This window comes from Ciconia boyciana, chromosome 12, assembly GCF_034638445.1.
Source record: "Ciconia boyciana chromosome 12, ASM3463844v1, whole genome shotgun sequence".
Lineage (NCBI taxonomy): Eukaryota > Metazoa > Chordata > Aves > Ciconiiformes > Ciconiidae > Ciconia > Ciconia boyciana.
Window position 1 is genome coordinate 9,498,109 of NC_132945.1, and position 26,262 is coordinate 9,524,370.

Consider the following 26,262-nt stretch of genomic DNA (forward strand, 5'->3'; position numbering starts at 1 on the left):
TTCCCGTGCAGGCAGGGGATACTCGCCGCGTCCCTGCCGGAGGGACAGCCCCGCCGCAGCAGGAACCTCTCCATCGCAGCTGGCCCAGGCCGGGCTGCGGTAACACGGCTTTCCATTGCTTTTGGTGTAATTCCTCGACTGCAGCAGCCTGCACTGCCCCAAGGCTGCGGTGAGCTGCCAGCGTCGCCGCTGGAAAGCTCAGAGCTGAACGAGCATCTTGTTCCCACGAGAAGTGCCTGGCGGGGCAGCGTGGCCGTGCTTTGCTGTCGGCGCGCTCTCGCCGGGGCAATGAATAGATGGTCTTTTCCTCCCAACCCGCCCGGCGTCTCGCTGACAAAAGCTTGAGAGCAAGGGGGTGAAGCTGGCAACTTCCTTTGCTGGTGTTTCAGTCTGTCCTTCCCCAATGTATCAATGAGAGAAATGAGTATAATAAAGGGGCATATTGAAATGTAAAACGCTGCATATTTCTTTCTTTTTTAAATGATGCTATTGCCAGGCTGTTACACTGTCGTGGGGCAAATTACAGTGTGCAAGATACAGCACCGGGTGCAGACACATGGACACTGCAGCGGGACAGAGCTGCCTGCGCAGTATCCACACCCAGGGCACACGGACACCGAGACCTCGCCATGCCAGATGGGGAGCAAGGTCTCCTTACGCAGACCCTTTAAGTAGCATTACAGCTCCGTGAAATTATGACAGTGCTTGTCATTCTTGCAGTACTATTATTTCTGTGATTTTCAGTAAACAGAAGCAAGCAGCAATTGTTGCTCTTAAACCACTGGTTTAAGGGTTTAGTGGGGCTTGTTTACATCTATGCATGCGTTTGTGTGCAGGGCTGGAGAATGAAGGAGGACGAGTGGCTGGAGCATTTTGGTGTTTGTGTTCCTGAGGCCTCTGTCCTGCCAAACTCTTGGAAACAGAAGATCACTGAAAAAACCAGTCGGTTTTGACAAGTCTTTCATGCACATAGTTCAAACCTGTCACAGCGATGTCAAAATTCGCCAGCTTGGTGAACCTATTAAACCTGGAGCAGAGCTGAACCATCTACACCTCCAGTTAAGGACGAACAGCCAACCCAGCCCTTTCCAACCCCTACCACGGAATTTCGCTTTCCCTTGCGGGGCACTTTGGACGGGAGCGTGGATGCCCGGTGCGAACTCCCCACGGCCGGGGGATGCTCAGAGCCGGCTCCGGGCTGGGGCCAGCCCTGCTGGGAGGCGAGGACCTCGGAGTCCCCCGGCTGGCGGGGACTTGGCTGCGGGCAGAGCCGGGCGCGGCGGGCGCGGGCCGGGCTCCCCGCAGGCGGCGGGCGCAGCGGGGCGCGCCCCGGGGAGGGGGCGCCCGCTCGGGGCCGGGCCGGGCCGGGCCAGGCCGGCGGCGGGGAGGGCGGGCGGGCAGCCCCGGGCTCCGCTCCGCCTCGCTGGGCGGGCGGATCCCAGCTCCTGATTTTCCCGGGGGCTGCAGAGGCTTGTCCCGGCCCTGCGCGATCCTGCTTGGCTGCCGCCCTCCCCGCCTCCCTCCTTCTCCTCCTCCTCCTCCTCCTCCACCACCACCACCCCATGTGCTTCCTGCCGGGCCAAGTTAGCAGAGCGCCGCCGTACGCCGGGCCAGCGGAGCGGAGCCGCAGCGGAGCGGGGTGCACGGCAGCGGGCGCGGCTCCTGCGCGGCGCGGCGGGGCAGGCTCGGCGGAGAGCCGGCTCCGGCCTCGGGGCGCTCTCGCCCGGCCCCGGCGGCCCCTGCCCGCCCGCACCATGCCCCGGCGGCGCGGCTGCCTGCCGCCCCTCCTCTGCACTTTAGCCGCCCTCAGCCTGCCGCTGCTGCTGGCCGCCGAGCCCCGCGCCAAAAGTTGCTCCGAAGTGCGGAGGCTCTACGCCGCCAAGGGCTTCAGCCAGAGCGAAGCGCCCAGCCACGAGATCAGCGGTGAGTCGCGGTCGTCGCCGCCGCCTTTGTGCGCGCTCGGCCCGGCCCCGCGGAGCGCGGGGTGCGCGCCCGGCTCCCCCCGGCCCGGCGCCCCCCGGCCCGGCGCCCCCCGGCCCGGCGCCCCCCCGCAGCGCGGGGCACGGCCCGGCCCGGAGCGGGGCGCGCTGCCCGCCTCGCCTCCCCGGAGCTCGGCTCGGTTCGCCTCCCCGGAGCTCGGCTCGGGGCGCCCGGCTGGGCTCGGCTCGGTTCGCTTCGCCTGCCCTCCCCGGAGCTCGGCGCTTATCCCGCCCCGGCTGGCCGGGGCGCGCCGTAGGACCCGGCGCGGCTGCCCGCAGCCCGGCGCGCTCGGCACCCCCCCCCCGTGCCGGGGCGGCGGGCGGGACCGCGCCTGTTGCCGGCTCCGCGCCCCGCCGCTCGGCCGGCGCGTTGCGCGGCGGCGGAGCGGGCGCTGCCTGCCCTTGGGCTGCCTTTTTCCCCGGCGGGGGAGCGCGGCGGCGGGCGGCCCCGTCCCGCCCCAGGTGCCGCTGGCCCGGCGGCCTGCTGGCGAAGGGACGGAGAAATGGTTTCTTTTTTCTTTTTTTTTTTTCCCCTTTTTCTTTCTTCCCTCCGCCTTCATCCCGAGGTTCTTGCGCATCCAGGGGACAGGAGTGCTCGCAGCCGGCAGCAGTAGGAAATGGTAGCTAATGTGCTCACACCCAAAACACTTTATTCTTTTTGTTTCGTCCTTCATCTCCCTCCCAGGGCCGCTGCTTTTATTTCCCCTTCTGAATGACCTACTGGACCGCATTCTCCACGGAACAAAGGAAGTGCCTTTTTAGCTGGAATCCTCGGAGACCACCAAGGACTCCAGCTCATGCACTGCAATTTCGCACTACTTTCAACAATAACAAAAATGCATGACTGAATGGCTCAAAAATGTGGAGTGTTAGAGGCATTCATTTCGGTCTAGGACACTGTCACAACACAGACAGACCCCAAGTAAATACCTTTAGATGGCTAAGATAGAAGCTGGGGGTAATCTTTACCATTGGTGTGCCCTCCAGATATGTATACGTTATCCTTTTCACTGACAAAGCTAAAATGATTTTAGCGCTTTTATATTGTCAGACTAATGATATGCGTTTAGCCTACATCTGTTTGAATAAAATTGTGGGTCCGTTTACTTCTCCAAGAAATATTTTAATGAGAAACGTCTGACTGGTTGCAGTTAAAATACTCTCTCCCCTTCACACTCCCTGCTTTGTAAAATGGTCTCTAATAAATAGGCTTGGATTTGATTTGAGCCCAGCCCTCATCGATGTAGGATCAGGACGTGAGCAGGCTTCCTCGTATGTCCGGAAGGTTTGGCCTAGTCCTTATTTTATGTATTGTTGTTTAAGATGACTTTGTGAGGTTTGGAGGATGTTGGGAGTAGGTCATGCTGACAGGGCTTCCATTTGGGGCTCAGCAGTTGGTGGTTTGACCCTGTGCTTTTGAAATAAGGGGTCAGAGAAATGTGATGAGCAAGGTAAGATTATTTGACAAAAGAAGGGCTTTCCGCAATGACACGCTGAAAATATCGGCTGAGTTATGTCGCTGTTCCAGGGGTGCGGGGAGTCTGTGTCTGGCGTTGCTTGGAAAGCAACAGGTCTTGCAAAGTTACGTTTTAAATGTCATCCTGCTCTGCAGGGTGTTTCGGAGAGGATGGTGGAAGTCTTTAAAAGAGATGTGTATGGCTTTAAAGTGTGGTGTACCTCAAGTGTGACTGTGCTTAAACCTCAAGTGGGGTGCTACACCTGCTGCAGTTTCACATTCCCCCTGCAAATTCACGTGGTTTTGGTGTGTGTTGTGTTTAGAGGCTCCGGATCCCCTCTCTTGCCTCTCAGCTCATGTATGCAGGTGGTAGCTGCTCGCCCTGCTGCTGGTTTTTAACTTGCTGAGCGTGCGGTGCTTCACCTGCCGTTGCCTTTGCAGGATCAGCACGGGGAACCGGTGTGCTGTGAGCTGGGTGGGAAACGCGCCCGTGACAATGCTGGAGGCTGAGGTCTGACACCAGGGCGAAAGGTCCGCGGTGTGTATTGTGTCTTGAAAAAATGAACCACTTGCCAAACCTTTGATTTCAGTTGGTGTTTCAGGTGATAGCGGTGTGTTTTCCAAGTGAATTGGAAAGGCGCTTACCTGGAAGCCCGGCTAATCACTGAGAACGAGATAAATGCATATGGGAAAGCGCTCTGTGTTTGGGCAAGCATCCCATTGAGGTGATGGTGGAAACTGATGATTTTTGCGTGGTAGCACTCTGCTTGCCAAATCATGGTGGAGAACAGGTTGAAGAGGGTTCAACGGGCTGTGATTCTGATGCGGTAGTGTAAGGAACATAGCTGTTACTGGCATGAACTCAAGTCTGAAGTCCATCACGTTCTTCTTTACATTTTTGTACCGGTTTGGTGGATTGTGCTTTATTCTCCCATTCTCTTGCAGAATTGCTTTAGATCACAGTGCACAGACAGAAACGTCCTAGCAACTTTCCAAAAAGGTGTCCTAAAAGCTGTGGCAAATTAGTTTCTGTAAGTGTAGTGACTTCTTTACTGTCACAGTGGGGATTACCCATCCTACAAAACGATGGCTTTGAATTGTCAAAGTGAAGCACCCGGGCAGCGTGGGCAGATGTGCCCCTGCACTGGGCTGCGTGACAGCAGGTGAAACTCATCCTCACCGGATGGGCAGAAGAGTCATTTGGGGTTTAGCAGCATCTCACGTGCACTTTTTTGCCGCGTTTATCTTCTCCTGGAGCAGTAGGTGTGTGCAACTTCTTTTCTTTCAAGAAAGGGCCCATTCCAGCAATCTTTTTGTCTCTATCATTGCTATTTCAGTTGCATTAAATGGCTATTGCTTGTCCATAATTACCTAGGAGTTCAGTTTATTATTTGTTTAGACCAGGTTTAGGATGTAATTCGAATATGCATAAATGGCAGGTTATATCTTGCTGAAGTACATAAACATTTCTGAAAGAAGTGCGCAGCTGGTCAACTCATTGCTTGCTTGATAAGAAGTGTATAATGTGTTATTTGTAGTGTGGAACATACAGAAATTGTTTCCTTTTATGTTAACATGGTGTTAGAGGTGTAAAGACAGAGTACTGCTAGAAATCTGCATGGAAGCATTTCTTAAGTCATGGCCATTTGCTACTGCCTTGTATCTGAGTGATCTTTAGTAGCTTCTGCACCTATAGCTCTGTGATATGTATGTTGCAAAGCTCATGTCAGTGGTGAGATGCAATCTTGCTGCTGTTGCTGGAGAGATCAGTGCTTGTGTAGAGCTGATGTAGATGGTTTGTGAAACTTGAGTCTTGATAATGTCTAGATAGTAGGTGGTGTGGGCAGAGCATCACCTCGTAACTGGTTTTAAGATGACTTTCAAAGTTTCCTGAGGAAAGGGCACATCTCAGGAACGTCTCGGTCCTACAGCCTGTAGTTGCTCACTTTGTTCAAACGCTACCCGGAACTTATCATTCCTTATTGAACCCACGTGTCTCGGGACTGTGGTGGTGATGGAGCAAAACTCCCTGGGAGTGACTGTCTGCAGGGGCTGCTTACACCTGGTGTGGTGCAGCTGCAGAACGAAATGCAAAGCGAGCTGGTGTTGGTGGCATCTGGAGACCCACAGTAGGTGGCTGTGATTTAAAAACAAAAAACCCCAACATTTCTTTCAAGAGGCTCCTTCTTGCCCTCAGGTGTTAAACGGATGGAAATGCCTTCCTTTTTCCTGCTAATTGGAAGAAATAGATGTTTCTTTTCCTGGACTGAAAAGGGAAAAAAAAAATCTTGCCTGTTGGTGGAAAGTGTTATCAGTTAACCTGTGAATTTCCTGCAGAACTGTAATGCCTTCCCTCGCTGGCAGTGCTGTCCTGATTTCATGGTGGCTCGGAGGCAGGCTCGAGTGGAGGATGCCCTGTTGGGGAGCACAGAGCGAGCCTGGAGCCTGCCTTTGCAGGGAGCTGGGCGCAAGCAGTGCTCCGTGTTCAGTCTTAGTAAAGATGCTCGGTGTAATCTTTGTCTCTATTTAAACCAAATCAATGGACTATCTGCATTCATTTGTTGGGAGTGATGGAGAGCGGTTCTTTCACCGTGACAGAGGAAATCACTTGGCCATTGATTTTTTGACTCATGGGATTTTGCCCAGAGTAACTTTGGCAGGGGTGCCCCGATGTCCTGCTGCTCACTCGTCCCCAGCATGTTTATGGTTGTCAGCTGGGTGCTGTTGCCGATGCGTCACCCAGATGTGCCACCATGGTCGATTGGGAAAGTTGCTTTGTTGGCATTGCTGTTTTATGTATAAAGTTCAGCAAATGCTTTTTTAGTTTTCACGTGCTTCTCTTCCATGTGGCCTCTTCCAACAGAGAAACCGTTTCTGGATCTCGTCCAGGACTCTGTTACTTGTGCTGTCTGGCACTGCTGAGCCTGTTGCAGTCAGTTTGCACAAGACAGCTCCTGGGCTCGTTGGGGTACAAGAAGTACCAGATAATACCTGGTCCTTCTCACCGTCTGTTTGAAGGTGTGGAGCTACCTGGCCACCAGCTGTGGAGCTGTTGCAAGACTCTTGTCCAGCAAAGGCAGTGGTCCTTGGCGGGCAGGGTGGTTTCTCCTGCCCAGCATGCATTAATGGATCAATTGCCTGACCACCCGTGGGTGGGGAAGTGACCGTTGGAGAACGTCCTTGCAGCAAACGCAAGTGCTGGCATGGAAAAGTAAATGAGAGAATCGCTTGAAGTATTTTTAGCTGCTTCTAATGTCATTTAGCAACTGGAAACAGCGGGAGGGGGGAGCTGGCAGCATGCAAGTCGCCCGCAGGCCACCGGCGAGTGCCCCGGCATCCGGAGTTGGCGGCCGGGTGGCTCGGCGAGCATTGGTGAGAGCCGGCGGCGGCCCCTGACTGACTCATGGCTCTGGCCGCCGCTTGCCTGGGACTCTACTTTCTCTCTGTAAATCTGCAGCGCGGGGTTTTGTTCAACTGCAGCAGCACGCCGTGTCCTAGCAGCCGGCAGCGTGAAGCATGTGGTTAGCAGCAACTGCTTGCAGTGGTCTGGGCTGAGTGGGAGTATCGTTTTCCTTGGCAGACACTTCATAGAAAGTTCTGTTTTTTTTGCCAGAATAAGCAGTCATTACATTCCATACAATTCATAGTCAAATTATTATCTATTGTTAAAATTGCCTTAATTATCAGATGTTTCCTTAGACATGTAGCTGTTTTTTAAGAGGCTGAATAGAAGTGTGTACATTGTGCAGGAGGCCTGAGCTGCACAATGTTTTCAGTACTGTTTTGTAGTTTCAGGGAGATCTTCTGTGGCTTTCGTATGTCAACAGACTTTTTATTCTTGCTAAAACGGCAGCGGAGCAAGGCCGGCACAGCAGCGAGATGCTAGGTTGGCCTCGGGTCTCTGCCTCTCCCCTACACCGCAGTATTTATCCTTGATACCTGCGGACCCAAGGAAGTTTAGGCCGAAGCATCTCTGCTGCGTGCAAACCATGGGTGTGAGGTGGCTCTGATGGGAGAAGGTCCCAGGCAAGCATCTTCTGTCTTGGAGGCGCAGGTAGTGTCTGCCTAGCAGGGCTGGGACCTCTGTCAGGAGGCTGGAAGGATCCCAGGTTATTCGGGGTGGTGATGTCCATGGTCTTAGCCTGCTCTGCGATGTTGGCTGGTGGCTCGTGCAGACCCCACCGTCCTGGTTATGTTGCATGGGTTGTCAACCCTGGCAGTGCCCCAGAGCCTGTGTGGATGGAGAAGGGCTGCCAGCTGCCAGAGAGGTGTCGGACGTGTGGTTCTCGCCTCCCATCCCCTCCACCCATAGCCGTTCCCCTGATAAGCAGAGGGGTGCTTACCATGGGACTTCTATGGATGTGCATGTGTGTGTTGAGTTGCAAGGGCTCAATCCTTGAGATCTCTCTCCTGGTCTCCTCCCCAAACCACAGGAGGGAGCATCAGGATTATCCCGTCTGCTCCAAATCCTTTGCCTCCTCCAAGAAGAGGAACGACACTCTGGGACCGATTCCCTGCTTTTGTTCTGCCTTTTTTTTTTTTTTCTTTTTGGCAAGGAAATTCTTGTTAGCCAAAGAGGTCAGGGTGTGCGTCTCCTCCCCGGCGGCTGAGAGCGGGCTGCCAGCTCCGGTCTCCAGGGCAATAACCTCCTCGCATTCCTCACATTCCTCCTGCTTTCTCTTTCTTTTGAGATTATGAAGATAACTTCCTTCTCCCATTGCTAAGCAATGCAAAGGCCGGGGAAAACTCTTAAATTTCCCCCTTGCTCCCTAAATTACCTTGTGTGCTCCAAGATGCCCCATAGCAAAGCCCTCCGGTGCCCTGGAAGGGGCGGTTTGTGCTGTCCACTGGGATTTGTGCATCTCGGGAAGAAAGCTGCTGCTTGTATTATTCTTTTAATTGCCAAGCATTTTAATTAAAAGAGAATGACTTTGCTGTAGCCCGTCTTACCTGCTTCCTGGTTTGTTAAAGACTTTCCTTAGTGTTTCATAAAACTATTTTGCCTTTGTAGCAGAGATTTTGGGCCTTCTGTGTTTTTCTTTGCCTGTGCAGCCCCGCGGAGGCTGCAGCGGAAGCACCATGTTTATTCTGGGGGATTTTCCTCTTGTTTACATCTTTCTGGTCCGGGAAAGACGCTTGGATAAAAGCAGCATGTTGGGAAGAGGGGAGCTGATGAGGAGGCGTTGGAGGCTTTACGTGCGTGGGGCTGGTGGCAGCCACGTGGGCTGTCGTCAGGCTTTGCCCCCACGATGATGTGGCTATGGTGGTTTTCTTAGGATGGCGTTTTCTGTTTGCAAACGGCTCTGGCTGGTGCAGGCATCTCTGCCCTTCTTCCCCGCTGGTTCCTGCCTTGCGGTCCGGCACGTCTCGTGTCCCCGTGGGGCCTGGGAGAGGGGCGAGCTGGGATGGGGAAGGAGTGGTGGTCCCCAAGGGCAGCGGCGCGTCACCTCACTGCCAAAGCGCGGTGCTTGAAGGGACGGAGACAGTGCTTAAAAAGTGTGTGTGGGGGTACCTACTGGGTGGGATTGGCCTTCGTCAGGGGCTGGCCAATGTTGATTTTAACATGAAATTAGGGTCGTAGTGCCTCTTTCCCAATGTAAAGCATTGCCTGATTTCTCCTCCCCCCGAAAAAAGCACTCTTAGAAATACCTTTTTTTTTGTTCATCTTTTAAGCAACAGAAAAAAAAAATCTGTTCGTTTCCAGTCTTTCTACTCAGATTTTCTGTGGTTTATGCAATCGGTGGCTGATGGACTTGGACGTATGTGAGTTCCCTGTGAGGGACTCCTCGCTCGGCTGGTTTTGGTATAGGAGAGGTATGTGGTCAGCAGAGAGGAGCTGCCCTGAGCGAAGGATTTCAAAGGAGTATTTCTCTTAATGCTTCCAATTTAGAAGTTGAGAATTGTCTGGGTTTTAAGCAAATTCAGATGGGAGCAAAAAATGATGAAATGTTTAAAATATGTTTCAACATTTTTGTGGGAATAGGAACTGTTCTTATACAGGCTAGGCTGCAGCTTTCGGGAGGTGAAAATATGTGGCCCTTACACATTGTCAGCATTGTTTCTGCTTTTTTTTTTTCTTCTTTTTTTAAAAATGCTCATAGGAAATTGGCTTGGTAATTGAGTTTCTACAGAACCACGACATCCAATAGCTGTTCCTTTCCAGGGGTCACACTTAGGTTAGTTTAAGTAAAGTGCAGTCAGTTTAACCTCTTGTGGTTTGTAGTGCTATTCTAGAAATTACTGGTGATTTGGGGTGTGTTAGAGTAACAACTTCACAGGAAAACCCCAAATGTGAGGGTGTCTGGTTTTCAGAGAGCTCTGACCGCTCGCCCCGTGAAATCCGGGCACCTCGTGGTACGTCCCTCGAAGGGGCGTGCTCGCATCGGAAAATGTAGTTAAAGCCTTTACGGCCGGTTGACTTTCCTTTTGAAAGAAGCCGAAACAACCCTTGGCGAATCGTTTACCTGCGTTGACTCGTAACGTCCTCCTGCTTCGAAGCTCCGTGCAGAGCCCGTGCTGGATGCTCGGCGTTGGGTCGCGTCGCCCCGCGTGGCTGGAACCCCGGCAGCGGCTCTGATGGAGGAGCAGCAGCGCGCTGGGCCCCGCGTCCCCGGGGCTCTAGGGGATTTGCTGGCAGCGGAGGGCCAGCTTTAAGAAATTATGAGCCGGGGCTTTAGCTTGGTAGCATTGACAGTTTGGTATAAAAAGCTCTGTGTTGCAGGCTGCGATGACAGGGGGTGATAAATCACTCTTGGCTGGTGCTACAGGTTCTAATAATGGTGTTTTAAAAAGATTACATGGGTTTTAATACAAACTTTTTGCTTCTTTGTACTTTCCTCTTTTTAAGGAGCAGAGCCTGTTTTGATTCGGCATTCTTGGAACATAAAGACGGAGCCAGGATTTTTACTGGGCTGAAATGCAGTTTTTTGCTTCTCCTACAAGCACGAGGATCTTGTTGGAGTGTCTTTATAGCCAACTGGCTGGCAGTGTCCTCTTTACAAGGGAGCTTGCTTGCTTGTTTGTTTTAAAGGTAACTTTGCCCCCGGAAGATTAAAGAGCAAGCAGCTTCACCTAGCTCTGGCGGGTGCTATTAGAAATAAATTTGTGATAGGGAGAGACTTTTCATGATGGCAGTAAGGAGGAAGAATAACCTCCTGCACCCTCCCTGGCTTTCCTTGGCCCGTTCCCATGGGAGGACAGGGCATTTATGTGATCAAAGAAACCAGCACAATCATAAGCCTGATGGAAAATAATTCCCCTGCCAGGTACGCGTGGGCACCCAGGTGGGCTTTACCTGTGCTCTGAGTAGTGCGGGGTGGATTTTTTTTGCCCACCTGCCAACCTTTGGGTTTCTAAAGCGTGGTGGCCGGCAGTTTTGGGGGAGCACAGGGTGCCCGGTGGGACGAGGTGGTGTGGCACCAGCGGGAATGCCCCCCTGCCAGGGCAGAGGCACCGGGAGCAGGCGGCTGGCAGAAACCCGGTGTGCAGATTGGAGATCAGAGCGGTGCCGCTGGTTTGGTTTGGACTGGAGGAAAACACAGGCTTCCTCCTGAGTTTTGGCTCGGTTCAGAGATGGAGCTGAGGGTGCCATAGGACTGTATGCTTTTTTTCTCGGTGGGGGGAAAAATGGCTTTGATAGTGTCTGCTAATGATTCAGTGCTGTTTACATAATAATTGTGGTTTGCTTTCATTAGCTCTCATAATGAGATTGCTTTCTTCTAGTGCAATCGCTTGCTGGTTCGGTTTTACAGGCTTCTGCCTCCCCGTTCCCTGAGCACGGCGTCAGGCTCACGCCGGGGCGAGGAGGCGGCGCGAGGGCTTTCAGCCTGGCCTAGCCTCCCTTCCCTGGCTCCAGGAGCGGAGGAAAGCTCACAACTTGTCATTGCAAAGGAGAGGAGGCAAAGGGGACTTGTATCGCCAGGACAACTTCTGAAAGACCCAGGTAGCGGTTTGGAGCATTGTAGCGGTTTGGGCATCGTAGCATCTTGGTGGAGTTGGGTTTAAATCCATTTTGGGCGATTTCTCAGTACAGTGCTCATCTTCGTATTAAAACCTCTTGGTTTTAGCCATTGGCAAGGAAGCGAATCCACTGACCTGCTTCCACCGGGAGGAAGAAGCCAAGTCCTTTTGCCTCCGAGATCCACCGTGTCAGAAGCTCTAATCTGTGATGGTCGACGTGCATCACAGATATTGTTTGAGTATACAAAGCTACTGGATTAACTGCTGCAGCCTGACCTTGATATAGTACTTGTTTGCTTCCCGTGTCTGAGTAATTGTGCGCAGTGGTGTTGCTGCACGACAGGCTGCCAGCGCCTGCCTCCCGCAGCATCCCGCCGTCGGAGCAGCGGTGCCGAGAAACTGCCGGGTAGTGCCAGGGGATAACACCCACCGCTGAGCTCTTACTAAATAAATAATGTCACTGGGAGGAGAATACAATAGCATGAGCACTACCTTTTGAAAAGGTAAGGTTGGGTGTTGTTTGGTTGTGGTTTTTTTTCTTTTTTTTTTCCCCTTTTGAGCTTAATAGCGGCTGCATTATGGTTTCAGAGCAGCCCTGAGAGCAGAGCCGAGTGCTGGCAGGCAGGGCATGGCTGCTCCGGAGCAGGATGATCCCCGCGGTGCAGTGGGTGCCCAGTGGGTGCCGTTGGGAGGGTGCGGGGCTGCACGTGTAGCTTTGCAGATGCCGCTTGCCTGTCCTGGGGCATGCACACCCTCTCCCCTTTGGCTGCAAGTGACCATTTCTTCAGAAATACACCCCAAACGATTTGCTGCCAGTGGTAGATTAAGGGCTCGGCTGCTGGAGGGAGGGCATGGGCAGAGGATGAGTTGACCTTCTTCTCCTTTGCAAAACAGAACTCTTTTTTTTTTTTTCTTTTTTTTTTTGGGTTGGGGAAGGTGGCACTGCTCTCGGCCACATGGCTTCCACTAATTAATGTGAGTTAATTGGGGCTGGTTGGAGAGCCATGGCTTGGTGGGTAGAGGAGGCTCAAAGGGACGGAGCTCAGGGCTGTTTCTGCCCTGTTGAATCCAGCCTGCCAAAGGGACGAGGAGATCCCGGTGGCAGGCACCTAGCTAGCAAAACTCCGCATAACTCAGCCCTCCACTTTATTAAAGGCTCCTTTATACCACTTTTTTGCCGTAACCCCCGTGAGAACAGCCAGCCTTTTCAGCAGCCTGAAACCTCCCTTACCGGGAAGGCTCCCGCACGGGGAGCAGCCTGTCTGGCATGGTGCTGCTCCAAACCAGCCCCAAAGCTGCTTTGAAAACACATTCTGCGAGTGGGTGAGGATGCCAGGTGAGCCTGGCACTCCCGGCCAGCCTTGCCGAAACCAGGGACCGTCCCGCTCGCCAGTCAGCTCAATAGGATACTGAAAAATAGTTGTGGCGAGTAGGGGTTAATTTCTAGGTATCAAAATATGCATAAAAGGTTAAAGGAGACTTCCTCCTTGTCAATGAATTATGGCTTTAAAATATTTGCATTCTTTCCTGAAAGATTTAGGAATAATTATATAGCACTCAGGGGCAAGGCATTGCCAGATAAACTTAACAACTCTATAATTTGTACTCGAGGCAGGGTTTCCTGTAAATGATAGCTTTGTTTAATTTTACAATACTGCTTCCAAATGTTTGCCGGGTATAAATTGCCAGCTAAGCTGGACTTGTGAATCTGGAAGAGTATTTATTTGTTTGTTATTGCAGACAATAAAAGCTGCCGTATTCGGTCAAAACTTGGCATCTCCTTTGAAACTTCTAGGCATCCTTCCCCAAGCAGGTTTGGTGGGGTGGGCGGCCGATGTAGGGGGCAAGCAGCTTTCCAACTTCTCCGTACAAAATCCCTGAGCTGCTCTAGGATCTCCTCCTGCTCTGCCTTTTCTTTTTCTGGGGTTGGGAAAGGAATGCTGCAGTCGCAATGCACATACTTTATTTCCATTACTCGGAGCCGGAGTCATGCACAGTTACAGCCAAAGACACTTCAGCAGCTCTGGGGATAACAAGATAGCTGACAGACTGGAATGCGGATTTATCAGGGGTAAAAACTGGCAAAATTCCTTATTTCTGATTCTTCTTTTTAAATAGGCCCTTCATGCTCCTGCTGCATGAGGCCACTGCGCGTTTTAACCCCTTGTGTTCTCCCAGCTGGATCCAGGGATGTGTGCTGGGACTGCCCGTGTGTCTTCTGGGGTTAAATTGCTCAGGACCAGTTAGTTCCTGGGTGTTGATTTTAAGCTGCGAAGCTCTTCCAGAAATGTTTTCAATGGGTTTTTATTTTAAAGTGTGGGCCTTTGCACCAGATGTGTGTCTGAGTGACCACAGAATGTAAATTTTACTGTATGTTGCCTTTGGACTGGCAGTTTGGGAGACTACTGGGCAGTTAACATAAGAGGATTGTGCCATGAAATCTGCTTCCTTGGGATCTGATTCATATTAATTTTTTTCAGAGCAAATCTCTTTATTGGCTTCAGTTACATTTTGATGTAGAGCTACTTTTTCTGTGCCTTTGTTAGGACCTGGAAATATTTATGTTGATATGAGAAACAGGTCATCTTTGGCTCTCTGGCTTTTTAGTAATATGTGTATTTTAATATTCTGAGACACTGAGCAGTTTGGTTTTGGGGAAACAACTTATAGCAGAAGAAACACACTTGGAAGTTAAATACAGTAAGAGAAATCCCTCAATTACAGGAGCTGGGTTCAGAAGACAAGTCAAGCTGTTTAGTAAAAGAGTTTCAAGTTAAAGTTTAACCTTTCCTAAATCTTCTGCGAGCAGCTCGTGGTGCAGCAAGACCTGCCTGGTGCCAGCCCAGCGCGGGAGCCCGGGGAGAGGGCTCTGACGTGGCCGTCTGTGGGGTGGGTGGATTGGGAGCTGGTGGTTGTGCCTGTGGTTGTGCGTCTCGACCGGCAGAGAATGAAGAGAATTTCACTTTTTATTGGAAAAGGAAAGGATTGCTCAAGGATTGCAAAACACTTTGTTTTGGAAAAAATGTCATTGTTTGAAAATAGCATGAGAGCAGGAGCAGGACTGTCCCTAAGCCTATGGCAGTCTTGAAAATGTTTTTCTTACCTGGGGGCTCGGGTGAAGCTTCAAGGCTTGAGTGTTAGCTCAGACTTTTGTCCCAGGGTGTCCAGGCTGGAAGGCTATGCTTCTCCCATCCCTGCCTTTCCCTTTGATGGAGGATGGGAAACTTTGCTTTTTCCTTTCTTTTTTTTCCTTCTTTTTTTAAAAGGGAGTAGAGTTTAAAATAAGGAAGGACTTGACTAGTAGACAGAAATGCTGATGGCTGGCTGCACTGAAAAGACCTGAAACCTGGTTGTGGTCAGCACTTGGGCTCTCATGGGAGAGTTGCTGGCTCCTGCTTCTCTTCCCTCCGTGTGCTTTTTGCCCTGTCCCTGTGTTTATCCCTTTGGCTGTACCCTGGCCACGTGGATTTGAACCAGCGTGGCCCCTCACCGCTTTGCTGTGGGTGCTTCTCCGAGTGTTTCTTGGCCTGTTTTATCCTGGTGCATCCACAGGACAGGTTCATCCCCACAGTGGGAAGCTGCTGTGCTCACAGCCCACGTCCCGTGGGGCCGCAGCCGTCCACTGGAGACACCCGGCCCATGCAGGAATGTCACTGACGACAGCCCCCGCGCTAAAGCCTTGCCTCAGCCCTGCTAGCATCGCTTCGTGTCGCCTGCGGGTTGCTAAATGCCTCCCTGCTGCGGGGACTGCCCATCTCTCCTCTGGGCTTTTTTTAACCACAAACTTTTTATAGAGTGTTTTTGCTGACAGAGGGTGCTGGGATGGGACGGCAGCAGCGGTGGGGAGGGTGGGAGCCCCTCTCCCTGCTTGGGAAGGACTAACACAACTGGTAAACATATCCCGTCCTTCTACTCAACCATCCCTTCCCTGGGGCTCGCGGCATGCCGGGGGCTGTTTACCTTCCTGCCAGTGGGTTTCGGATGGTACCGCCTGGGAGGGGGATGGCAAAGGTCCTGTTTGCGCTCGTTCCTCCCCCCAGGTTGCTCAGGGTCGTGCTTAAAAAGACAAAATAAACCCCTTCGATGCCTGCCAGCAAAAGCCTTGATGCAATTGTCCCCCGGTATGATAAAGTGCTTTCAGCCAGGCGTGTTGTTTTTTCCACCCCACCGAAGCTGTTTGCACAAGCCCAGCTGCTGAGCACGAGAGGGGATCAAAATTCGGGTCTGCAGGTGGAAAGTCTCTGTGATACCTGGGGCTGAGGTCGCCCAAACTTGCGTTTTCCAAAATACCTAAGAAAATGTGACCCTGTGTTGGCTGGAGGGGAGGAGGCCTTCCTGGGTGGGTGTAGGGTCTGTTGCTGGCTGCACGGCAGGGCCAAGCTTCGGGTCCCTTTCCAGGCTAGGGAAGGGTTTCTGCAAAAGCAGAGGCAGGGCCTGGGTGGCTCAGCTTGCGTGGGCAGCAGGAGCCACCCAACGTGTGGGATGGGCAAAGCCATCTCAGATGTGGGGAAGGAGAGGTGCCATGTTCCCGCGCGGAGCAGCGCCAAGGTGGCATGTGTCTGCGGGGTGAAGCGTGTTTGGAAGGAGGGTAAGGAAACCAAAAAGATGGTCTTGCCTTAAAAGGCTGAATGGCCTCCTGTGCCCTCCTGCCCTCCCTGCGGGCAGTGTCCTCTGCAGCCACATCCTTCATCTGGGATGCTGCTGTCCCTCCTGGGACGATTTTGCTCAAACTTGGCAGTGCAGAAGCTGGCTTGCAAATTGTTGAAAAGATGTTGAGATTTATCTATGCTAACGTTAGGAGGAGGAGTGCCCGTGTGAACCTGCCTGCAGATAAGGCCAGTGTTCACAGCGTTCACAGCTGCGCCGAGGCGAGCAGGGTAGATAGGGTGTCCTGGAGGGGGGGAGAAGGAGGAATTCTTAATTTTGTGATACCCTTATCTTAATCCTTTTTTCCCCTCTGTCCCACCCCTCTCCTCACCTCTTCCAGGGTAGGTTAAACTACTCAGCCTCGCCTTTTCCACAAATACTGGCTGGCTGCTGGTTCCAGACCTGGGGAACACATTGGGAGTCTGTTCCAGCAGCGGGATGGGTTTTCAGACGTAGGTCGCGTTTTGCTGGCTGAGCACAGTGCGCTGCTTGTGTGAGCTGGGTGGCTTCTGCAACAGATGCCTGGGCTGTTAAAAAAGTAACGCTTGGTGGGAGTAGCAGGCAAAGGCTTAAAAGCACACTTTTCAGGTAAAAATCTTATTTACAAACTCAGCTGCGGTCTTAGGTCTGAGGTGATTTGTTTAAGGGGAGATAAAGCTGAGACGTGGGAGGTGTAGGGGATGGTTCAGGCCGTCACCGGTGCTGGGGGGCTGCGCTCCTGTCCCAGTGCCGTTGCTCCCAGTAAATGCCCCCGGGTGAGGATGCAGTGACCCCAGCGTGGGGCTCTGCCGTGGTGGCATCTCCCAGTGGACGTCCTGTCTGCCATGCCCGGGGTAAGGCAGAGCTGGGGTTGATGCCTCCTGCTTCTCTGTGGCTTGGAAGGGGTCTGCACCCCTTTTTTTGGGGGGGGCTAAGCCCAGGGCTGTGCCGCTTGCTGAAGGGAGGATTTCCGCCGGCAGTTTCTCTCTTCCCTCCCCTGGCTCTTAGCTGTGCACAGTGGCCCAATTTCAGGGGTGTTTCAAAGGTCTTGGGAAAGTTGCACCTTGGGTTTTTTGGCGCTGGACTTCCCTTGTCGCCAGTTGTGCCACTTATTTGCCTTTCTCTGTGCAATGCTTCAGGCTCAGCCATGTGCGTTTTTGGAGGTTTGTCTTATTTACACTAACAGTTCTCAGAAAGTTCAGCTGAAAAGCGTCTTTTCTTCTGGAAACAGCCAGGAACCACTCATGTGCGATCTTTGTGTATAAAGTTGCCTTTCTCTGCTTATAAACAGTGGCCCTAGGATGGATGTGCGGTGGACCTGTTTAGATTTAAATCTGACCCACCTCCCTGTTTTCAGTGCTGGCATCCCCTTTGAGGAACATGTTCTTTCCTGCCTTTTGCAATAACATGTGATATGCGTTTTTTAACCTTTAAAATTGGAAAGTCATGTCAAATTGTAGTGTCCTACTGCAGACGTCAGCATATGATTTTTTTAATTACTTTTTTTTGTCTTCCCCACACAATATCATATACACAGATTGCTCATTAATTTCCTGTGCAGCATTTCTTCTGATGGCCTGGCAAGCCAGGACCCGACAGCCTCAGAGAGCCCGTCGTGTATCCTGATAGCCCCTGGCAGCTCTGGGCGGGGGTGAGCTGGGAAGCACATGTGCATGCCTTGGTCCTCCAGCTGTGGTGGAAGAGTTGCTGTGAGATCAAGCTCTGCTGACCGTCCCTCCCAGAGCCCTTCATCTGGGCTTGTTTCCCCAACCCTGGTTTGCATCAGATTGACGTGAGCTAATTATTTCTGAAACCCCCTTTAATTGGTGCCTCTTTCTGGTCCAGCTGAAATTGGGGGATTGTTTCTTCAGTCATGAGCAGAGGAAGACGTGGGGCAGAGCAGCATCACCCGTAGCCTTCCTTCCCAGGAAGGTAGGCTGGAGCGAGGGGTTGGCAGCATTGCTGGGGTCCCTGATGAAGCAAGAAAAGCCTTTGCATGCTTTTGTGGGGCAGGGCTGAAAAATGCAGCATGCATCAAACTTGCTGCTTTACTGGGTGTTTGTAGTGTGCAGCTATGTAGTGAGACGTAGTGTGGGTTCCTGCAGATAAACTCAAAGCTGAGTTGTGGCTGTGATGCTCTGGAGAAGCATCTCTGGGTCGATGGCGGTGGTTCCTCCAGGCTCCTGTTCTGGAAAGCTGCCCTGCCATGGGAGGTTCCTGGCTGAAACACTGGGCCCAAAACTGGAACAGGCTGTAGGTCTGGCTTGCTGTGGAAAGGGCTTTGCCTGTGTCCAGGCTGAGAAGGTCATCCTGAGCTGAGCTAAACTGGGGGGACAACCAGGGAGCTGCAAGCGTTGGACCAGTGTGAGTGCTCTGCCTTCCCTTTGGTGCCAACACGGTCTCCCTGTTGCTATGAAAATGTCTTGTGGAAAACTTTCCGCTTATAACTGAAGTCTCATTTATGTCTGCCCAGGACCTGCTCTTGGACTGAATTTTAAGCAAATTAGACTTTTTGGTCCTTGTGTGTGTGGGGAGAAATAACTGCCCCGCCAACTCGCAGCACACCCGCCCTCGGGGAGCGGGTAGCCGGGAGCCAGCGCGGGTTTCTGGCAGAGGAGATGGTTTGTTCGGCAGAAGCGGCGTAGGGCTGAGCGGGGCAGTGGATAGTGTAGCTCTCCTGAACTGTCTTAGTTTGTGGGCCCTCTAAAAATTAATTTCTAGGGGGACCACAGCCCCCTGCATTGCCAGCTTCAGGCCACTGCCTATGTGTGTTTTCTTCACAGACCCCTCCAGTCGCCCCTGGAGCACAGACCACAAACTGAATATGAAATACTTCCTAGGAGCCAAACTGTCTTGAAAAAAAAAAAGTGAATGTAAAATGCATTTGGAAATCTGGCCTTTTGTGTATCTTTTTCTGGAGTCTCTTAACCTGCTTTAAATTCTTAAGTTATCTGCACTATTACTGTGCTTGGCAAGCTCTGCAGGCAGGGGAAGGGCTTATTAATGTGGGTTTTTACGTAGATAAATGTGGTTGTGAAGTACTATTGACACATGGAAATATTAGTGGATGCTTAGAGAAGAATCAGCTGCTTTGTCATAGCTCTGTGCCAGCTCCTTCGTTTGAATACCTTTACAAAACCCTGTTGTAGCAAAGCACGTTTTAAAAAAAGGATGCATGTTTCTGTGGCTTAAAAAGAGGGGGGGGGAAAAGCAAACCCAAAAACATACACGCACACCCCTCTTTAGTAAAAGTTTTGCGCACATCGGAAACAAAGGCATCAGCATTTGCTTGTCAGAGCTAATAAAGTTTGCTTGGATCTTAATTTTTCTGCTTGATTTCACAAAGTAATTGAAACTTCCTTTTTGCTGCAAGCTCTTTTTTTTTTTTTTTTTTAAAGTATTCTTAAAAGAACATCTTTTGGTCAGTGAGTTGATGGAATTTTGCTCAGAAGGCAGGCACGGTTTGAGTGCACTGAGTGACTGGTCAGTCAAAGCTTAAAGGACAAATTACTTGTGTCTGCAAGTCATTCCTCCAAGTTGAAAACCACCTAGACCAAATAAACCTTGAACTAGAGGTTTTATAGGAGCTTTTGAGCATGTAAGTGAAGCTTTTGTAATCGCAGTGATCTGATAAAACCTTAAAAAACAGGGTTCCCATAAAGGAAATAGTAGTTCCACTTGAGGTGATAAAACCCACATCTGGTAAGCTTTGCTTGCTACCTCCTGATGACCTGTGAAACAGCAAATAGTCCCTGCTCCAGAGGAGAGGATGCCAAACTGCCGATGCTGTACCCTTGCCATGGGGACACGCACCAAAAAAAAGTTAATCTGAGAGCAAAACCAGTGGCTTTGAAGAAGGAGCCTTCTCCAGCTCACATTTGCAACTGCACGGCTATGGTGTCTTGCTACCCGCCGCCCGGTCGGCATGGCGCGGGGAGTTTTAGAGGTTAGGATAAGGAGGGGCCCGGGTAATTGAAAGCAAACAAACAGCGAAGACAAAAAAAGAAACATAAAACAGCAAACCCAAAGCCACAAATAGAAAACAGACTTTCCAGATTGATTAGTTCAAATTTGTTTATTTGAAGTCCCAAAAGTTTGCATCGTCGCTCTTTCGGGGTGTCTCTCAAATTTGGCAATATGTTTACCATGTGTTTTCAGATCAGTTTTTCACAAGAAAGACCCTGTTTTTTTGTGTGTTGGTGTTGCCTTAAGCTTTAAATTGAAAGAAGGGTGGCAGGCTCCAAAGACTAATTTGCAGTCTTGACATGCAGGTGCTGCTCTTGAGAGAGTTACGCTCTGTAAAACTTTTGTTTTGTGGAGGATTTTCCTTGGGCGTGTTGAAGAGTACTGAGTGTTAAGACATGTTACCAATCACTTTTTTTTCCCATGCCCCTGCTGGAAACAGGTTTAGGAATACTGATGCACTTAGTGGCTTTGGGAATCAGTGGAGACCTGATAAAGTCTGGTTTTACTTTTGGTTTTCAGGGTGTTTTGGACTGGAAGGTGCTTCCTACCTTCAGTAACAGATCCATAGTGCAGCTGTAATATATATTTTTTTCTACAGATCTGGCTTAAACCCTCCCAAGCCCCCAGACAGAGGAATTACAGCTCCAGTCTATTAACATTTGGCCGTTAATGAGTCAGGTCTAAATGCCTTGATTGTGCCTGAGATTTCTAAGCTGAATCCTTTGCATAATATTCGTATGGCAAGAATGCCTCCCAAGGACAAGCAGTAACTTCCCAGTGCTTTCACTGTGCCTCTCCAGGAAGGAGTAAGTACATTTTGGGTTGTGCTGATACCATCTCGTGCCTTGGCGCTATCAAAGCGGGTGGAAGCTCCCCGCTGCTCCGGCAGCCCAGCTCTGATGTTCTTTCACATCCAGGCATGTTGTTTATCCTTAACCAAGGCTTGGATAAACTTCCAAAATAAATGAATGTAGTAGTCCAACTTGGTCTGCTTTGGCGGAGGTTTTCTGGAGTGACTCAAACATTATAAATATGAAAACAGCTAGACTTCAAACGCTGCTTTTGGACAAAGTTTTCATAGTTGTCTCCTAAAGCAGCAAAGGGGAACCTTTCCTTGAACAAAATCTTTATTTTTTTCTATTTAACCCCCTCCCCCTTTCTCTTTTCATCTGCACCCTTCGTTCACGTCTGCCTTCCTGATTAAGAACTAATCAGTGAAGATAGATTAGTCCGGGAGCGTTGCAGCCCTTTGGGACCAGTGCAGCTCCGGCGGGTCAGGAGCCGGGAGGCACCGTGGGGTCACCGTCACCGTGGGGTCACCGCGGCGGCGGCGGAGGCTGGCTGAGCCGCGCTCGAGTGCACGGAGGAATGCGGTAACAGGATTTAAAGGAAACGTACAGAACTAACGAGGATTAAGGCTAATTGTCCTACGAGGGGCGGCAGGATGTGGCCACGCGGGGAGCGACTCTGGTCTGCAAGGGGAAAGTCTGGTAGTTAGGGTCTGTTCGTGGAGGGCTTGGGTAGGTTTTGGTTGGTTTAGTTGCTGTATGGAGAAATGGAAAATAGTATGGGGGAAAGGGGGGGAAAAAAAAGTCGAGTTCTTCCTTAAAGACTTCAAGGCTGTTGGAGCAAATATGTCTGCAGTTGGTGGGAAACATCCTACGAATGAATGATTCTCGCCATGCCTGGGCTCTGTTTTTGCTGGCGTTGCACAACTGTCGCTTTGTGCAGGGAGCTGACGTCCCGCGACTGCTGAACGCTCATCCTGGGGCTGAGCTGGTAGGAGGCCTCTTACTGAGGGACCTTGCGTGCCAGTGAGTTTGTCTTGAGAAACGGCGTGATTGCTGTCAGAGGTGTTTTGGGGACTTTGCCTCCCCTTGTAGGTCAGGCTGGTTACTTGGGTCTTGCAGGAAGGCCACGGGTATCCCTCGGCTTGAATAAGGGGGGATTTGGGGAGCAACGGCCCTCAGGGTTGATCCTCAGCGAGCCAAAGCGGTGTGAAATGCTGGCTGGAGCTGACCATCCATCAAGCGGGACCTGAGGGAGCTGGGCGGCCAGACCAAAAGAGTTAATCACATTGTCTTTCTGTGCTCTGGGGAAGATTTGTCCCTGCCTGGAAGAAAGTGAAGTTTGCATGTGGCCCAGCCGCAGGATGGAGGGATGATGCCCGCGGGTACCAGCAGGACCCTCAGGGCTGGCAGTGCACCGGCAAGGGCAGGTGGGGCACGGGCACGGCTCTGGGCAGTGACGTACTGCCGGGTGAAAACTGATCCCTTCCAAACCAGGCCTCAAAAGAACATTGCACCCCGTTGCTCTCATCTAAATGCTGGTGTCAGACACTTACCAGCCTGGCAAACCCCTCGTTATTTGCCTTGGTGGCAAGGGAGGGGAATCGGTGGTGGCCGTGGGGTCTGCTGGGCAGGGTCATGCGGCGGCACTTGCCTGTGGCTCTCGGCAGGTGTGGGTGGGCAACCTGCCTGAGCGAACTCGTTCTTCCTTGGCCCTCGGGTTTTAGCCATTCCCTATAGAAGCAGTCCAAAGCTCACGGTTTTCTGCCTTGTGAGGGGCCTTTGGGGATGAGGGGGATGTGCAGAGGCGGGAGGGTGCCCCATTTCCTGGCGTGAGCTGACTGTTAGATTGTAGCTGGACTTTGCTACACCTGAACCCTTAAAGCTTTTCATCTTTTTGTTTATACTTTCAGTTGCCGGAAGTCATAACGCCTGCCCCAAAAAACCCCCCAGGCAAGTGGTACTCTTGCAAATTGAGAAGATGGAGTGTTTCTCCTCGGTGCAGAGCTTTCGCTCACTTTTGCTCCCCCCTGAGCGGGATTCTCAGGGATTGGTGGCACTGGGTGCTGCGGCGTGGGTGGCCGGTGGCACGCGGGGCAGCAGGAGGAAGGAGATAAGGAGTCGGTGCTCTGGTCCAAAGTCCAGGCTGCCTTTGTGGGGTGGGAAGTCAGCCCTGCCATTGGCAGCTGCGGGGAGCAAGGGACTTGCGTGGGTTTTGCTGTCAAAGCAAGGGAAGCAAAAGTAGACCTCCTGTCCACGTCATCTAGGACTTTCGGGTGGCCCTGGCTCTCTGCCGAGCTCCTGCATGCTACTTGCCGTCTTCCCTGCCCAAAACCACCCAAGGCAGGGTGAAGGAGTGTGTCCTTATGGGTGAGAAACATCACCCTGCTACTTTCCAGATATTCGCGTATTCATTTGTACACTGCCCTGCAAAGTAGTTGTTTGCAGCTTGGTGTTGTGTGTTTGGGATTTTTTTGGGGCTTGTTTTTTGTTTTTTTGTTAGTTTGTTTGTTTTTTGTTTGGGTTTGTTTGTGTTTGGGTTTTTTGTTTTTGGTCCCGTCCCCCCCTTTTTCCTTCCCTTCTGTGTAAAGTTGGTCTCAGAATTGCAGCAGGTTCCGCAGTGCCTATTTTGGATCCTGCAATAGACAATTAATCTCTCTGGAAGTTAATTAACATCTCTCTTGCGTTCCAATTTATAGATTAGATTATTGTTTGTATAAAGCCTGGGATATTTTTTTAATTTTATTTTAAGTCGAAAACAGGAAATTGTGGCTGAATTTCATGAGCTTTGTTTCTTATTTGAGGAATTAAAAACATCTTTAGGTTTTGGGGCTTTTTTAAATTTTTGCTTGGGTCATAGCTGCCAGTTCACAGGCCCTTAGTACTTTTATTCCTGTTGGTGAGCTTTTATCACGTGGAAATGGTAGCTCCACTTTGTGCGTTGGTACATGCTCGTTTTTGCTTTTGCAAGGAGGAAAACTTCACTTCTGTCAAGCCCCTGCGTAGCTGGAGGCATCGGAAGGGTGGGATGTTCGGAGGGGCTGACCGCACGGCCACGGCACCAGTGCCTTGGGACAGCGGTCCCTGCCTTAAAATGTGCCGGTGCCACCGTTTGGGAGAGCTGTGGCTTTCCGTGGCTGCGCAGCTCTCAACTGGGGAGACCTCTTTTAGACAGAGTGCCTCTACAAAACCATGAACACCTTCTTTTGAGTTGTTTTTGGTCATTTGTTTGGGTTTTTTCCAAATAAAGCATGATCCCCAGAATCGCTAGGGCTGTATGACCTCAAAACATTGCTGAAGCTTTCAAGGGTCATCTACTGCCAAATCTGGGACTTGCCAGCAGATGACCGGTCTTCTGGCACAAATAGATGATGTGATGTGAGATGCCTGGGTGCATCTCACAAGAAACTACTGTGCGGCTCTGAAACATGTTTTTGTGCATTGACGCTGGAATCAGCTGTTTGAAAAGGAAGAGAGGAAAAAAAATATAAAATTACTGGAAAAGTGGTTGCCAGCAGCGTACTCCTATTTCTCCTGCCTGCCTGTGTGCGGTGCCTCCCGGCACCGGTGAGCTCCCGGGAGGTGCCCGGCAGAGGGTCTGGGCAGAAGGAGAGGGGCCGAAAGTGGAAGGAGAAAATGTTGTTAAGAAAGGAAAATGTTCCAGTTCGAATTACAGTGTTTGTGGTGGAATCCGTTTTGGTTAAAAGCTGGTTTTTTGGCAAATAGCCCAAAGCTTTATGGAAAAAAACAAACAGGCAGTTTTTTTGGCTTTGTTTTGCCTTCTTAATGGGGAATTTGAGGAAAAAAATGAGAAGTCTCACAAAGAAAGTAACTGTCTCCCAGCCAGATCTCTTCTATTTACTGTTCCTTGTGCCTGAGACCTCAGTAATTCTGTATATTTGCTGTTCCCAATGGATTCTCTCCCTCGTCCCCCCCTTAATTGCATGAAATTATACTCGGTGGGGTTTTTTTGGGTTACCCCTGTAAAAGCTGGACAACTTCTGTTGAAGTCTGATCGCTGGCTGTATGCAAGTTTTTGTGGTTTTGGTTTTTTTTAATCACGACTTTTATTTTTACCTTTACGTATACCTAGAATTACTGACAGCAAGTGTTGGGCTTTCTAACTGTTCTTTGGTGGCTGATGGAGGGACAGGGGCACTACCTGTCTCAGCCATCCCGGAGATGGGTCTCTTGTGGGCCTTGTGTATCCATCCGCCTCACCAGAGAAGTGGAAAAAACAAAGATAATTTTCAGCATGACTTGTTCATTGTGTAACACCTCTCACTTAGGGCACGTAGGCAGGGACACGTTATGAAAACTATTTCATGCTTAAAGCATTTGGTGATAATAAAGAGAATTTGCATTTCCTAAGTTCTCGCTCAGTGATGTCAGGTAGGGTTTTTTGGTTTTGTTTTTTAATTAAGAAACAACTCTTGGTTTTCATTGAAGGTTTCTGTCTTAGCTAGAGCCAGGGAAAATCCTCTAGTTAACCAGAGCTATTTTACTCTCCGGGTTTGCTTAAATAATAAGTTTAATTATGCAGTATTCTCCCCCCCCCCCCCATTTGTATATTCAGGTCTTTGTGTGGTTTCTCTCTCTTTTGATGTTTGCAGAAATGCATTATCTTCATCTGTCTGGTTTGTGTTTGGTGTGCCACTAATTGACTCAATATCCTGTTTGTTGGAGCGAAGGCGTGCTCTATCATGGCATATTTTTCCAGGGTGTAAAACCTCACAGTATTCGGGCCACCCTGTCGGGAAGGAAATTATTGGTTGTGCTGTGGAAATGAAGCGGCGATGGTATTTTTCCTCAGGTGAGCAGGGTTTTAACTTTAAATGAACTCTTAAAACCCCGCTGAAGGTGGGATCCCGCATCCTCCTTGTTTGGACATCACCTGCAAAGGGCGCAGTCGCGGGCTGCAGTGTGCTGTAGAGCGTTTTTGGGTTTGGTCCTTGGGGACCTCCACTTGATCCTCTCCATTGCCATAACCTCCAAGGTAGAGCCAGGCAGGAGGGGGCTCAGTTGACTGCTGCTGCTTCTCTGGGGTGCTGCGGAGAGTGGAGGCAGGTCTTTGTCTCTTGTTTGGGGCTGAAGAACTGCGTTGGGAGCATGGGAGGGGCTCTCCTGGTCTGTCCCCGCCCCGGAGGGGTGTCCCAGAATTGCTCTGGTCGGCCTCAACGGGCAGCGTTTGCCCGGACCCGGTCCTTCAGGGACCTGGCTGTGTCATCAGCTGGAAGACAAGCTTTGCGGTAGTAATTTGGACTTGGACGGGTGGAAGGCAAGAGCCCTCTTTGTGTCCTAAGTTGCTCTTTCCAGTAAAAAACTAACGTTCCTAATGTGCGTTTGGCTTAATGTACACACATGGATATAAATCTCTCTTGTTCTCTTTGGTCCCTGACCCTCTTGGCAGTAAATTTGGGAACCCGAAGCTGTCAACAAAGCAAAATGGAAAAATAGAAGCCAGACAGACCTTGGTTGTGTACGATAT

At 51.0% G+C, this 26,262-nt stretch overlaps 1 protein-coding gene across 3 annotated transcripts in view; it reads left to right on the top strand.

Moving 5' to 3' along the window:
- The first annotated feature begins 1,547 nt into the window (after nucleotides 1-1,547).
- GPC4 (glypican 4) overlaps nucleotides 1,548-26,262 on the top strand; it is a 70,979-nt gene continuing 46,264 nt past the window's right edge. The window contains exons 1-2 of one of the 3 annotated variants that reach the window (XM_072876930.1): nucleotides 11,205-11,377; nucleotides 11,502-11,897. Coding sequence is in view for 2 of the 3 variants with exons in the window: in XM_072876928.1 (XP_072733029.1) it covers nucleotides 1,563-1,923 (361 nt within the window). In the remaining variant the exon portion in view is untranslated. Of the gene's footprint in view, nucleotides 1,924-11,204; nucleotides 11,378-11,501; nucleotides 11,898-13,368; nucleotides 13,466-26,262 lie in introns of those variants that run through there. The other 2 variants (XM_072876928.1, XM_072876929.1) reach the window with 2 other exon arrangements.